The 15,568-nt window shown below is 40.7% G+C and overlaps 1 protein-coding gene across 7 annotated transcripts in view; it reads left to right on the top strand.

The window, feature by feature from the left end:
* The window catches only part of ATP7B (ATPase copper transporting beta), a 41,233-nt gene extending 27,059 nt beyond the window's left edge, over positions 1–14,174 (top strand). For 6 of the 7 annotated variants that reach the window (XM_048959636.1, XM_048959609.1, XM_048959627.1 and 3 more), the window contains 11 exons: positions 62–216; positions 414–548; positions 2,445–2,639; positions 3,538–3,720; positions 5,052–5,250; positions 6,526–6,672; positions 7,935–8,077; positions 10,028–10,231; positions 10,339–10,456; positions 11,273–11,375; positions 11,904–14,174. In XM_048959636.1, the coding sequence (XP_048815593.1) occupies positions 62–216; positions 414–548; positions 2,445–2,639; positions 3,538–3,720; positions 5,052–5,250; positions 6,526–6,672; positions 7,935–8,077; positions 10,028–10,231; positions 10,339–10,456; positions 11,273–11,375; positions 11,904–12,168 (1,847 nt within the window). In that variant the 3' untranslated portion in view covers positions 12,169–14,174. The remainder of the gene's footprint in view (positions 1–61; positions 217–413; positions 549–2,444; positions 2,640–3,537; positions 3,721–5,051; positions 5,251–6,525; positions 6,673–7,934; positions 8,078–10,027; positions 10,232–10,338; positions 10,457–11,272; positions 11,376–11,903) is intronic. The other variant, XM_048959601.1, reaches the window with a different exon arrangement.
* Positions 14,175–15,568: the final 1,394 nt, after the last annotated feature.

Genomic DNA, 15,568 nt, shown 5'->3' with positions numbered 1-15,568 from the left:
TCATTATCATTAGAGGTATTTGCACTGGTCTGATGCATTTATTTTTGGTGTTTCTTTCCAGGGGAAGCTATGCCTGTCACTAAAAAGCCTGGGAGCACAGTGATTGCTGGCTCTATAAATGCACATGGCTCAGTTCTTGTTAATGCAACTCATGTTGGTAATGATACCACCCTGGCACAGATTGTGAAATTGGTGGAAGAAGCTCAAATGTCAAAGGTAAAAGTAAGAGAAAAGGAAACCTTATTCATCAATTTTGATTAAATAAGAAAAGATTCTGTATTTTTACACATTTATGTAACCCGTGATCTGTGTTTTTCCAGACTTCAGAAAATAATGGACTGTTAGTTTCATTAATTCTGCATATTCAGTGTTTTGATCGTAAACATGCAAACATCTGTTTTTCTTTTTTATAGGCACCAATCCAGCAACTGGCAGATAAGTTTAGTGGATATTTTGTTCCATTTATCATCATAATTTCTACAGTGACTTTGATAGTATGGATCACAATTGGTTTTATAAATTTTGATATTATTCAGAAATATTTTCCTGTAAGTAATTTGATTAAGGGTTGGATTTCCTTGTTAAGCTATCTCCCACTGAAATTAAAATACTTTCTGTTTGTAGGGCTTGACGTTGTACAAAGGTGTTTACCAGGTTACAATGTGGTATTTTCTACACAAAGGCGATGATTACATTAATTAAAATATATTTGTGGGTGTAAATATACTTGTGCATTAGCCCTCCTTGCTGCATAGGGTTCTTATGAACTGAAATGATAAGCATTCCTTCTGGATTAAGCATGACTTGTAGCTGCACTGCAAGGAGCTGAACCATTCCTATCATGCTTGGAATTTTTTTAACTCCCTGTTCCTTGGCAGATAGTGGGTTTGACTCCAGAAGAAAAATGAGTTTTTCTTATCTTTAGGATGTGTATTTGCTGTGCTTAGCAACTGTGGGTATCTGTGCACCTGGAAATAGAGTTATTCCTCATTAGATCAGGAAACCAGTGCTGGCAATTTACATCATCTGAGAGCAGAGCCATTCTGTGACACCCACCAGTGTGAGGATAATTCTGATGTATCCCCCATGGGTGATGAGCGCACTTGGATGTTGTACAAAATCTGTTGTAGTTCATGAAATAAGAGGAGATTCAGGAATGCTTACTTGCTGCTTTCCTGAAGTTACTGAGTTCAGGTCTCTGTGGAGTGGGACTCTGCATGTTCAGTCTCCTAAAAAGCCTCTTGCCGTGATGATGGGGACAGTGTTTGTACTCTGAAGGCAGAATTCGCCCCTTTAGTTGGTGTCTCTGATCTGCCCTGAACATAAGGCAGTTACTGCAGCCTCCCCGTGCTGTTAGGCTGTGTTTAAATGCGTTTTATCATAGAATGGCCTGGGTTGAAAAGGACCACAATGATCATCTAGTCTCAACCCCACTGCCATTGGCAGGGTTGCCAACCATTAGACCAGGCTGCCCAGAGCCACATCCAGCCTGGCCTTGAATGCCTCCAGGGATGGGGCATCCACAGCCTCCTTGGGCAACCTGTTCCAGTGCATCACCATCCTCTGTGTGGAAAAACTTCCACCTAATATCTAACCTAAACCTCCCCTGTCTCAGTTTAAAATCATTCCCCCCTTGTCCTATCACTGTCCACTTATGTAAACATCCATTCCCCCTCCTGTTTACATGCTCCCTTCAAGTACCGGAAGGCCACAATGAGGTCTCTCTGGAGCCTTCTCCTCTCTGAGCTAAACAAGCCCAGTTCCCTCAGCCTTTCCTCACAGGAGAGGTGCTCCAGCCCTCTGATCATCTCAGTGCCCTCCTCTGGACCCACTCCAAGAACTCCACGTCCTTCCTGTACTGGGGGCCCCAGGCCTGGACGCAGTGCTGCAGATGGGGCCTCACGAGAGCCGAGTAGAGGGGGACAATCACCTCCCTCTCCCTGCTGGCCACCCCTTTGTTAATGCAGCCCAGAACACAGTTGGCCTTGCAGGCTGCAAGCACACACTGCTGGCTCATGTCCAGCTTCTTGTCCTCCAGGACCCCAAGTCCTTCTCTGCAGGGCTGCTTTCAAGGAAATCTTCCCCCAGTCTATAAAAATGCTAGGGATTGCCTCGGCCAAAATACAACGTCTTGTAGTGTATTTATTATTTATAATGTTTTATTTACAGTTTAGGTAGGCTATATTTCTTAAATAGGTGGCCAACAGGAATTCCTGAAGCATATGTGCTTGAGTAGCAAGAAAGCCACAAGACACTGCCATAAACAATTCATAACGTTCATCTTTTTGTACTATTACAGTAGCAATTATAAATTATGTTCCTATAGTTGAGGTTTCCTGGTAAATGTGTTTTTTGAGATGGCTATGATTGATCGTGCGTATGTTATCTTCTATTAGCAAATCTTTTTTTTCTTTTTTTGCCTCCTCTCCTCCCTCTTTTTACAGAATCAGAACAAGCACCTTTCAAAAGCTGAACTAATACTGAGGTTTGCATTTCAAACCTCAATCACTGTGCTGAGCATTGCATGCCCCTGTTCTTTAGGCTTGGCTACCCCAACAGCTGTGATGGTGGGCACAGGAGTTGCTGCGCAGAATGGTATTCTCATCAAAGGCGGAAAACCTCTGGAAATGGCACACAAGGTTAATTGTTCATTCTGTACCTTTGTAGCTTTCCCAGCTGTCGCCACATCAAATATAGTGTCTCAGGAAATCTCTCTGATAAAAAGAAAGGCTGCAGATTTTATTTCCCGTTGGCAACTGTTCGTGGTGGCAAGGAAGATGACTTTGACCTTGTTTCTCCACAATCCAAAGTAGGCAGCAAAGTGTTGAGAGGCAGCAGTTTCAGCAGTCTGTTGCCTTTGAGGCTGCTGATGTTCTGCATGACCTTGTGAGGTCTCCAGCATTCATGCTCTCTTAGTTTCTTTCCAGAAAGCCAACATTTTTCTTCTTTGAGGGCTGATGTGAAATACATGTTGTTCGTGATCAGTGGCTTAAAATGTAGGAGAAAAACGGTGTGGTTGGAAGTTGTTTTAGTCTAGGGAGGGGAAGATAGATAGGTGGCTGAAAAAGCCCTTCAAACAGATGATAAGAGGAAATGGAGAAAGAAGGACTTGGCATGCCCACAGTCAGTAAAAAGAAGATGAGTTTACACCATGCTGTGAAAGACTGAGTTGTATATAAGCAGACTAAAGAGAGGTGAAAAGGATAATGAGAATAAATTAACCAGACTGACAGTAATTCTCATTCATTCAAACGTGTGCACATTCACATAAAGCAAGTGCTGTGATGTTGAAATCCTTGTATGGGTACAGCATGATACTGCAGCTTCAGCTGTACAAGGAATGAATAAGAAAGCATAAGGAGATCTACTGCACAGACGGTCTATGGTTCAGGATTTCCTGGGTTTTGTAGGTTTATTCAGCTTGTTTTGGTTACTGTCAACTATTTATTGATGTCTTGCCTGTATTTATGTGCTCAAAGCATGCAAGATCCCTACGGTCACATATCTTAGGCAGTAACTCTGGTTTATTTCTTGCAGATCAAGACTGTGATGTTTGATAAGACGGGGACCATTACTTGTGGAGTTCCTAAAGTCATGAGGGTTCTTCTGCTGGGAGACACAGCTGTGCTCTCTCTGAAGAAGGTACTGGCAGTGGTTGGCACTGCAGAAGCCAGCAGTGAGCATCCTTTAGGAGTGGCGGTCACTAAATACTGCAAAGAGGTACTTAGACTTACTGTTTCACTTCAGATGTATATATGCTGTGTGAAATCAGCAGATTCCAGAAGGAGATGCCTGTCTGAAAAGTAACTGGCTGAGAAGCTGGTAGATGATGTTATCTTAACCTGCACAATACCTGGGAGGCATAATCTAAACTTTGCTTTTGTGGCCACGCTACGGAGTCCTCAGGCAAGATATTACTAAGTTTTGCCAGACAGTGACAAAGGAAGGATTGTAGAATATATGCAGGAGGAACATGTAAGCTTAAAAAAGCATCGTGAAGCAGAAGTGTATGGTGACATTTCACACATTACCTGATTGTGGTAGTCACTGCTATTAGTCAGTTGCTTATCTGAATAGATTAGTCAAAAAGCTATGGAACAAATATGAATATTAAACTGTGATATTTGTGAATTTCACAAGTTGATTACTCATGCCTGCACAAATCCTGCAAATCCTTGGAAAACCTTTATATATTGTTTGTGTTCATTAAATGTTTCAGGAAGAATGAAAGCATAATTAGAAACAACATAAGAAGCCTGGTTTAAATAACTTCTTTCTACTAAGGCAGGTCACTGAGCTACTTGCCATTAGATGATGAATCTTAAACTTATTAATGATAGATCTTTCAGTGATGAAGTTTAGAAGTTAACATGTAAATTTAGAAGGAAAAAGTAAGTGTGGGTAATGATTCAGTGGCCCCTCTTATATTTCACATTTCCTGTTTTTCAAATTTGTCTTAGTTCCCCAGAAATTTCTGTAGTTACTGTATGCATCAATTATTACTGTCTATAGAGTTCTCTGAAAGGTACATATAGTTCTGATTTCTAGAAATATCTCACAATAAATTGTTTATCAAAGAATGTGGGTTTTTTTTTCCCATTCTTTTTGCAATTTGTATGACTGTAGTTATATATAAAAACTGAGCTCACGCAGTCACTTGTCTGTGTGGCTAATTAAAAGCTGAATCTTTCCAGAGCTCTGTGGCTGATTTTTGTAGTATTACTTCTTATTTCCCAGTCTTGGCTGAAGTTGTAAGCCACCACTGTACCTCCTTCATCTCTGAACCGCCAGGAAATGTCACCCTTTTTGGTTTGCTTGTGCTAGGGCTGAAACTGGGATGTACTCTATTGCTGTTCACTTCAGAAGTATTATCCCCAGCACATCTACGACATCTTTATTTTTATTTCTCCACTACGATGCTCCATGCTGCTTTCCAGTCTATGAGTCATTGTAAAGAGGAGGAACACAATCTCTTTTTGATGGCAGTTATCTAACGTTTGTACCACGTATTGTCAGCACAAACTGATGATGAACTCTGGTTATCTCTGCAGGAGCTTGGCACTCAGAGCCTGGGATACTGCACCAACTTCCAGGCAGTCCCAGGTTGTGGCATCAGCTGCAAAGTAGGTGGTGTTGAGGCTGTCGTGGGTGTGGCTGATGAGGGTGTTGATAAGTTGGACGCTAACAAGAGTGGGGACAGCAGTGCTCTTCTGGGAGATGGCACACTGATCACACTCTCTGAATCGAATGGTATGTCTGCCCCCAAAGTCACTGCTAGTTGTAGTCCAAGGGCTCATGAATCTACAGTGCTGAGCATAGTAAAGCAATTCTACCAGACTAGGCATAGCAGAAATGAAGTCTTATGAGAGAGAGAGAGGCAAAGAACACGAGGGACAAAAAGATGTCTTTATAGAAATTGAAAATCTCCTTTTCCCTACCTTCAATTGCTTTGGAATTCAGAAACCTAATTAAGGATTAGATGATACAGTGATTGATACTCCAAAAGTCGGTACAATACACGAGCAATACCCAGCAAGGTCCCTTTTGGACAGAAGAGTGGCCCAGCAGAGAGCACAGTTTGCCAATTAACATTATCTTCCTCCATAGAGAAGTTACATTCAACGTATGCTATCTTATTGCTCCATTTTTTTGTCCTACATTTTAGTTCCGTATTACTTTGGACCTTTTGTCTTCTATTCAAATATCTCTCAAGGTACTTAATTAAAAAAATTTATTCAGCAGTGAAGCAGGTTATATCTGCAAACCGAGTTTCAGTGCCTGATGCTTTTGATTTAGCCAGTGCATTTATTTTTGTTTCGCGCTCAGTGAAGGCACTTGCTCTTTTGTGTCGTATGGGGGAATGAATGCGCATTTAAAGTCCTCCTTAAGAAGCTCATCAGTTCTTTTCAGCAGATTGTATCTCTTGACCTTTTTGAGGAAGCTTTTAGAAGAATTAAAATAAGAACTTTAATCATCAGAACTGTGCCATTTGTGAGCGGTGTTAATGTAGTATTTTCTCACCTGCCTCAGAGGGCTTTTTGAAGTTGCATTGAATTCATAATGAAGTGTCTGTGTGCTGTTTCATTGTTTGCTAGAACAAAACTACTTTTCTTAGAAGAGACTTTGTATTTGAAAGAAGTAATTATTTGTGTGAACAATGCAGCATGCTGCACTTTTTGTGAAAAACAATGCAAACTCACAAAGGCAAATCTGTGCAAATACTTCCAATAAGTTTATGACGCAACTCTGTGTGTAAACAGTGAGTCTTGAAGGAGAAAAGTTTTATGAGGCTGTCATCAGTTAGCAGCTGCACATACGTGTTTGGTCATGGCAGTAGCACTTGAAATGAGCCTCAATATAAAGTGTTTTGGATGTGACCTTTGCTAATCAAAGACACACACAAGAAATAAGAAAAGCTCTGTGAATATATTTGTATAGCTAATGCAGCCTGAAACTGTCATTTCAAACATCTCTGACGTGTCTACTATTTTTAAGTCTCCCCTTATTTTTTGTCCACAAACAAAGGTTCATCATCTTCCCACACATACTCAGTATTGATTGGAAATCGTGAGTGGATGCGACGGAATGGCTTGCATATTGCAAACGATGTCAATGATGCCATGACAGACCATGAAACTAAAGGACAGACAGCCATATTAGTGGCTATAGATGGTAACTACTGTGACTTAATAAGCATCAGTTGATTGTACCATTGTAAGGATAAAAACAAACTAAAACAATCGGTGGATTAGTATCAAGAAATTACATATTATTTAATACAGAACTGTTTGTAAAAATGCCAAAGTATCAGGTGTTCTTAAAAGGTATTTCTTCTCAGAATAGAGTTTATAAGACCTTGCTGAGTAGTTTTTAATTTAAATGTTATTTTCCAAACCTCCTGCTTCCAAAAAGTGTGATGTGCAGCATGTACAACTGCACAAATGTGTCCTGCCCTGTCTTTGTGTTGCTTAAGGATTACAGGCTGACCTGCTGCATCTCTGATATCAAAATATTTCCTTAGTAAATGTGACAAGTCATTAGATCATTCAAGTATAAAAGAGACAGTAGATTAGACTAAATGAGTTTTGCCAGAGGGTTTCTATATTGTACTACACAGAAAGGGAACCTACGCAAAGCGTTAATAAGAGAAACTGCTGTAATGGTGATAAGTTTCCATTGGTCTGTGATCTTGATATGGGGCCTCTGATTTAATTAGTGAAAAAATAATTTTCTTGTGCCCACAGAGAAATTTTCAGAGGCATCTGCATGTCTCAACCAGGGCTCCATTAATGTCCAGAAAAATCAAGTGCTCTTAACATGGAAATCAGGGCTCTGATGTATACTCAGTGTTCCTAGCATTACTGATGATGGTGACCAGAGTAACAGATGATGAAAACCTTCTTAAATCATTGCTTTTTAAATATAACATGCAATAACTTTAGATTGTTGTAATTAGTATGGATACACCTTCCAGATAATAAGTGTTGGGTACAGCTTTCCTGTCCAAAAGTAATTAATCCAACCCTGAAAGATTTAGAGGATATAAAAGCAAATATTCTAAATGCTGGAGGAATGGTTTCAACATCTGACGATTACAAAAACTTCCCGTAGCCCATAGTTTTTTTTTGTATGGGCAAAAATGACTATCAGTCAGGCATGTTTAAAAGCTATCATGCTTCCCTTCTGCCTGGTTCCTAAGCATCAGAGGAGTTTTGTTCTTAGATCTGAAAGAGGTAAATTAGAAAAGCGTGTGTGTGAGTGTGTATAAGAAAGGGACCATAGATAAGAAAATTTAAGTCAGTGGTTCAGGCTTGTGAAAGCCAGTATTACCCAGAAAGAGTTACTTTTCCATACTGCGACAGAAAGAGTCCTGTTCTCTTGCTACCACTTTGCTGCCCACAGCTCTTTTTAACAGAGCACTTTTCTTTGTGAAGGTGTCTTGTGTGGAATGATCGCAATTGCAGACACTGTCAAGCAGGAGGCAGCCCTTGCTGTGCACACACTGAAGAACATGGGAATAGATGTGGTGCTGATAACGGGTGACAACAGGAAAACTGCAAAAGCCATTGCTACTCAGGTACCTTCTTGCATTTTACAAAATGTGTGATGGCTTTCTGAAATTCTGCTTATTTCAGTGAATTAGGACTAGGCACTCAGGGTTTCCAAGTATATGTTAAAGAAAGACTAACTTTTCTTGAACCAGACTGAACTCAGGTGAACATTTTAGTGAGAACTACTGGTGATTGGTGGACAGTTGAACTGGATGATCTTCTAGGTGTTTTCCAACTTTGGTGATTCTATGATTCTAAGTCCTATGGCATAGTAAAGGCCAGTGACTGCATTAAGATCCCACTGAAGACAAACATTCAGTACCTCTTGAGGTGTGTTGAGTTTCATGCAGCAATTACTTCATTGCTGAGCTGAAGCCTTCTAGTTCCATTTGCTGAAGGGTACTTATGTTTCCTTAATGAAGAAGGGATGTGCCTTTAATGTCTAGTCTGGTTCCTAGTACAGGAAGTGGGGATTTGCCATTAAATTTAAGATAACATAGTAATAAAAATGATTCTTATTGTTAAGAAGCATAGCAATCTAAAAGAAGTAGAGTGCATGACATTTCCTTGATCACAAACTATAAGCAACCTTCCAAAAGCAAAGCCAAATACTGACTCTACCTTGTAACATTTATACCTTCTCCATGTCCATTTCCCTCTTGCACTTTGCACTGGTGTACTCTTAATCTACTGTGTGCCTCTGTGTTGCTTTCGTCATGTATACAAAGAGCAAACTCAGCCAGCATCATGTCTTCCCCTACGTTGTGAGGCCTGTTTTGTTTCTCAATGTGATTTAATTCTTCTATTTTAATCCACTCTTTCACCTACAGGTTTTTTTAAGTCCCTTCCCAGCCCACCTTTCTTTGTTAAGACAGGAACTTTTTCATATATAAACTTTGGTTTATAGTTCCATTCCCTCAGATGAACTTTTCAAACAACATTATTCGTTGCTAACCTAGATTTTCATCATTGATTTTTTTTTTTTTTTTGTCACTTCCTTTCCAGTTGCAAAATGGTAAATCAGTCTAAAAAGTTTAATATTCTACTTTGTGTGAAGTAAAAAGAGAGCTTCTACCTCCTGTGCTCTACCTGGTGAGGCAGACAGACCTACGGTGTTTATCCCAGTGCTTTTTAGTATACCCACCCCTATTTTTCAGTTGTAGCACTAAAGACATTTGGTAGCAACTTCAAGTTGAGAAGTAGGTGGGTGAAGGAATTTATTCAGCCCTCTGCATTCTCTCCATAGTTTCCCTGGGACTTGCACATTTATGTTGGCATTTCTGTTTTCCCTAGCATAAGTGCCTAATCATTTACTACTCCTGTGCACATTTCTTTGAAACTTTTATTGGTGCATATCTGTCAAGCAGCATGTTTATTTCAAAACTGTCTATTTTAGCCATCAAACCTTTATTTGCCAGGGCAACAGAGCTCCAGAAGCCTTGTAAGGCATGATGACAAGGGCAGTGCATGCTGTTCCAGCCTCTGCAGTGATGATGGGGGAGTCTGTAATCAGTCACTTTCTTATCATAGAATGGCCTGGGTTGAAAAGGACCACAATGCTCATCCAGTTTCAACCCCCTGCTATGTCCAGGGTCACCAACCAGCAGACCAGGCTGCCCAGAGCCACATCCAGCCTGGCCTTGAATGCCTCCAGGGATGGGGCATCCACAGCCTCCTTGGGCAACCTGTTCCAGTGCTTCATCACCCTCTGGGTGAAAAACTTCCTCCTAATATCTAACCTAAACCTCCCCTGTCTCAGTTTAAAACCATTCCCCCTTGTCCTATTAAAAAAAATATATAAATAAATAAATAAAAACCATTCGCCCTTATGCCAAAGGCAGTTTGCTCTTCAGCTTTCCATGTTGCTTGCAATTTATTTGAGTGATCTTCCTTTGTTTGCCTTTCTCCCAGAGCAGCAGATGGCTTTTCCTTTCAGCATATCACCAATAACCCTGTGTTTCTTTCTTCGTGCGTAGGTTGGGATCAAAAAAGTCTTCGCTGAGGTTCTTCCTTCTCACAAAGTTGCAAAGGTCCAAGAACTCCAAAATGGGAGGAGAAAGGTTGCGATGGTTGGTGATGGAGTCAATGATTCCCCTGCACTAGCCAGGGCCGACATTGGAATTGCAATTGGAACGGGCACCGATGTTGCCATTGAAGCAGCAGATGTTGTTCTTATCCGAGTGAGTGCTGCAGTTTTGACTGCCTTCTATCACTTTCTGTAGCTCTTTTCAGTTCAGTATTCGATAGACTGCATGCAGAATACTTTCAGTGCTCTTCTGTCTTACAGAATGACTTGCTGGATGTAGTTGCCAGTATTCACTTATCGAAGAGAACAGTGCGGAGAATACGAATAAATCTGATTCTTGCCTTAATTTATAACCTGCTTGGAATACCAATAGCAGCAGGTAGGTGGTTGTCAGAGCTCAGCTTGTGGGAGGCAGCAGCGTGGTTGAGCTCTGTGCTGCCTCTGTCAGGATTTCCTGCTCAAGCAATTGAAGAGAGCTTCCTGGAGCATTTAAAACTTGGCAGAAGAAGAACAAAATATATATGTATATAAATGTTTATGCTGGTAGAAGAAATCTTTGTTCCCCAAATTTCAAGGTCTTGGGAGCAAATACTTACATCTTAAAATGAAATCATGATTTTATTTTGCTTTACTCAACAGTATTTTGGGATTCATTTTAGTATATTCAAACATAGCAATAATAAGAGAGATCATCCAACTTCTGGGTGCTCCCTCTTTTATTCACCCCAAATTTCATATTTTGTCTCACACTATTTGGTTTCTCTGCTTCTATCAGACTTCTATATCTTCTCATGCTCTAAATTCCTACTTAAAACTAACTTCAAACAGCCCCCTATTCTTTTTATTTTTTTTAGTAACTTCTCCCTCATTTGCTTGTATTATTATTATTATTAATAATATTATGATTATACTTCTGTTGCTTTTGCTTTGTTTTGTATGTGCAGAATACCTGGGAGGGTCACACAGTCTTACCCTGTGACTGCAGTCTTGTAGTTGAATCTGTGCAAAGTCCATTCCGTGCAACTGAAGGGACATATTTAACATGTTTAACAATAAGTAAGAAAATACATGTTGATCTATTTGTGATTATAGAGGCCTTAAAAAGTCCTGTTGATCTGTTCTATAGTATGCAGGGACAAAAACATCCATACTGGAACAGGCTGCCCTGGCTGATGTCTGTGTATTCTTTCGCTAGGTGTGTTCATGCCTGCTGGTCTTGTGCTTCAGCCTTGGATGGGATCAGCTGCCATGGCAGCTTCTTCTGTGTCTGTCGTGCTGTCTTCCCTGCAGCTGAAATGGCAAGTTATCTTACACTGAGTAAATGAGCAACCACAGGCAGCTCTGCTGCTTGGATTCAAGTGAGACATTAGTTTGGGTTTTATATACCTAAAAATACCTGAGGTCCTTTAGCATGGTGGTGTCTAATTCTTGTCTGCAAAAGAGATGGACGTCACTGTCATTAACATACTTGGGGTAAGACTGTTGAGCATTCTTTAGCTAGCAGCTAAAATAGTGACTGGATGCCACATGGGCAGCTGTGTTGGAGATCTAGTTCAGTAACACTTGAGCTTTTCATAGTGCATTTTTGGGTGCAGCTGCAGTGGGCCTATTTTTAAGACCATTGCAAACAAACGTATTTTAAAAGATCAGACTTCTTGCATTCTCTAGAAACATTCCAAACCTTCAGATATTTCTACTGTAGCTGAGGGTCTTTTGTGGTGCACAGTACTAATGAACTAATGTAGGAAATCTATTATTGCATTGTGATTCTGACCATGCTTCCTTGCACTGACTTCTTGATACAGACTATTTTTTCTCTTTCTCAGCTATAAGAAGCCAGACACAGAAAGTTATGAAGCTCAAGCTCAAGGCTGCATGAAGCCGCTTACCCCTTCCCAAATCAGTGTTCATATTGGAATGGATGACAGGAGGAGGGATTCATCCAGATCGGCTCCGTGGGATCAAATTAGCCAAGTGTCTCTTTCTTCCTTGACTTCAGACAAGCTGCCGAGACATAATGGGTTTTTTGAGGAGGAAGGGGACAAGTGGTCACTGCTGATGAATGGAGGAGATGAAGAACAGTACATCTGAAGTGTTGTGTTCTCAGTACAGCACGGAATGTTCCACCTCACCAGTGACAACAGGGACTGAGTCATGTCATCAAGAGCCTCAAGGTTTTAAGTGAAATTATTCCTTTGGCTCATAAAACAATTACAGTTCAGTTTTGTGTTGCATAGATAGTGGATTTTTTCAGGTCACCAGTTATTCCTAGTCACTGAAAGAATCTGTGACTCTATTGTGCTCATTTGCACGTAGCAATTAGTGAAATAATGTACAATAGTAATTTTCAGAGTCTAATAGAGTTTCTGTCTTTTGGACTGTCTGCTGGGCACCTTTGGCACCTCCAAAATCTATGCCCATGAGAAAATATACACTGTATAAGGAGCTCTGTGGTTGGAATGCACAGAATCCTAACTAGTCATGTCATTGTGGGAGCACTTTATACTTAGGATTCACGTGCATCTTCTTGGACCAAAAAAGCTGCAGTGTTTCACTGACTATATCTCTCTGAAAAGTATCTTTCAGAGACTTTCACTTTCTTTCAACTATCAAACTCTTTTGATGCATGTTTTCACAGCTGAACTTGTTCTGTGATTCCCACTGCTCTCTTAGACTTTCTCATTTGCTCCATAGGAGCTCTTTTTTCTTCCCTTTCTCCAAACAAGACATCTTCTATGATTTATTACTATGTTTACAGATTATCCCTGTTTGGGATAAATTCCTTTAAGTCACTAGCAATTTTCCATCTTAAGGAAACCCACAAAGGCAGAGCAATTAGTGATCTGAGTTAGTACATGATTTTCCTGTGGATATCTTGCATGATCCCTCAAAGTCCTGGATAGTTGGCAGTTTCTTCCCTCTGACCAAGTGAAGAATTTCTGTCAGTGTGAACGAAGCTGGCAGTTACCATGGAGTGACTGGAAGCAGAACTGTGTCTACAGTTGGTGTGACTCCAGCATGGCTGGATGAAGTGAGTTCATTACATAAATCAGCTTACAACCAGCTTCCTGGTTGCTTGAAGTGCAGCCATGAGGTTAAAAAGGTTGAAAAGTGGCCTTAAAATAATGTGGGAAGTAACACTTCCTGATGACAGAAGGGTATGAAGATCTATAATAGCTTGAATTTTAAGGTAAATGGATTTCTGTGTTATCAATTGGTTTCAACTTCCTTTTTTGCTCTAGTTTAATAAGAACTTAAGGTGCTGAGCAACTCATCTTTCACTTCAATGTCTTTACCAAAGCTGGCAGTAGCTTTATCACTTTGAGTGTTGAATTCAACCCTTAACACCATTTGGAGTCGGGACAATAGGAACCAACTGCTGAAGTGCACTGGACCTGGCCCCGTGGTGCTGCACTGCTGAACTGTGGGACTCTGAAGTAGGCAGCCCAGAGTTTTATATTCTGATTTGAGAAATGAAAGAACGGGAATTACTGCACCAAGCAATATGAGGTAACGTTCACTGACTTAAATACAGAGTGGTTTCAAACAAGGATTCAAGTCCCACTCCTAATTTTTTTTGTTGTTTGTTTTTACAAGACCCTGAAGCACCAGGCAGGTCTTCCTGTTCTCTCTTCCTCTTAATATTACATTTGAGCTGTCATGAGAAAACATCAACAGCGTGGTCTAAAATACTCATGTTTTAAAACTGTAAAATCTCCTTATACAGAGAGATGTGCAGAGATGACTTCCACAGCACTCACACTTCTCAGACATGCCATAAATGCCTTTACGTGGCCTTTAGGGGAAGTCTACTGTTTCACTATTTTATGTTTTCTTACCAGTGCTTACAGTAAAAAAAAATATGGTGTTTTTCTAAGCAAACAAAACTTGTCTTGGCTTATTTTTTTTTTTCTGTACCCTTCAAAAAATACAACCTACCGAACAACCACGTATAAACAGTAATTGATGGACTGTAGGATGTATGTGCAAGATGCCACTGCCAACAAGCAGTGCAGTTTGTATGGCATGCTGTACAAGTCCCTGATCTTGACTTAGTGTGCTTGGCTCTGACAAAAATAAAACCAAGAAATTCAGTCTATTAATCTGTTCTGGTGGATCACATCCTTGTGTTGTTGGAAGTTGCAAGAGCTTTTCTGATAGATTTCAGCAGAACTAAGACTTACTTGATTCTATTGTTGACTTGATCTCCACTTTTTGAAAGCTTGGACCAGTCAACTGGTGAGATTAGTCTTCTGCTCATCAACACAACGGGTACGAAAAATAGCTTATGTCTAAGATCATAGTGTGCATATTCCAAATTACAGTTTATGTGGGATAAGAAAATCACAGAATCACCAAAGTTGGAAAAGACCTACAAGATCATCCAGTCCAACTGTCCACCCATCACCAGTAGCTCTCACTAAATCATATCCCTCAACACAACATCCAAACATTCCTTGAGCACCTCCAGGGTCGGTGATTCCACCACCTCCCTGGGCAGCCCATTCCATGCCTGACCACTCTTTCAGAAAAGCAGTATTTCCTAACGTCCGGCCTGAATCTCCCCTGGCACAGCTTGAAGCCATTCCCTCTCGTCCTATCACCAGTTACATGAGAGAAGAGGCCAAACCCCAGCTCACTACAACCTCCCTTCAGGTAGTTATAGACAGCAGTGAGGTCTCCCCTAAGCCTCCTCCAGACTGAACAATCCCAGCTCCTTCAGCTGCTCCTCATAAAGCCCGTGCTCCAGACCCCTTACCAGCTTTGTGATCTGGTTCACAAAGCAGGGAAAAAGAACAGTGTTGTACTGTGCATTGAGGCAGGTGAGATTGAAAGCTTGTTGAAGGATGGAGTTAGGATTCCAAGCCATCTTGAGATATTGGACAAAGAAATTAGAAGTTAGCTGAGCAGAAAGATGTCAGGTAGGTGGTTTGTGTTTTCTTAGTGACCTGTTCTAACAACACTGGTGCTGCACAATGGAACAGATACATGGTGGTGTATAAACATTGTCATCTATATGATGTAAAACAGCTGTTCAGCTCTGGTGAGGCATCAGCTGAAGTAGCAGGTCTGGTTTTGTGTTATACTTGTTAGGAAATGTAAGCAGTTCAGAAAGCAGCAATGAGATTGAAGTGAAATCAAGAGATGCAAGTACCTGAGAGTGGGAAATGTAAGGAGATAGATAGTTTCAGCAGGTTTCTCAACAGCATCCAACAAGTCTTCAAACACGAAGAGAACAATTGAGTCCTTTCATCTTTTCAGTGTCTTATGTCTGGTGGGTAGAAGAAAAATTAAGAAGCTTATGGATTCGAGGAAGATTTAGATCAGTCACTGAGAAGGAACTAGCAGGAAGAGATTATCAAGGCAGGCTCTTGAGCTGTGTGACAATTGGGCACGTACCTGTTGGGAAATGCTTCAGGCAGAGGTGAGTCCTGTCTCAACATTCTCTCCAGCCCTGTTGTCTCTTATTTCTATGACACTGACGTGGGCT

Source organism: Lagopus muta, chromosome 1, assembly GCF_023343835.1.
Source record: "Lagopus muta isolate bLagMut1 chromosome 1, bLagMut1 primary, whole genome shotgun sequence".
Taxonomy (NCBI): domain Eukaryota; kingdom Metazoa; phylum Chordata; class Aves; order Galliformes; family Phasianidae; genus Lagopus; species Lagopus muta.
Note: the sequence above shows the minus strand (reverse complement) of the source record. Positions and strands in the feature narration are given on the sequence as shown.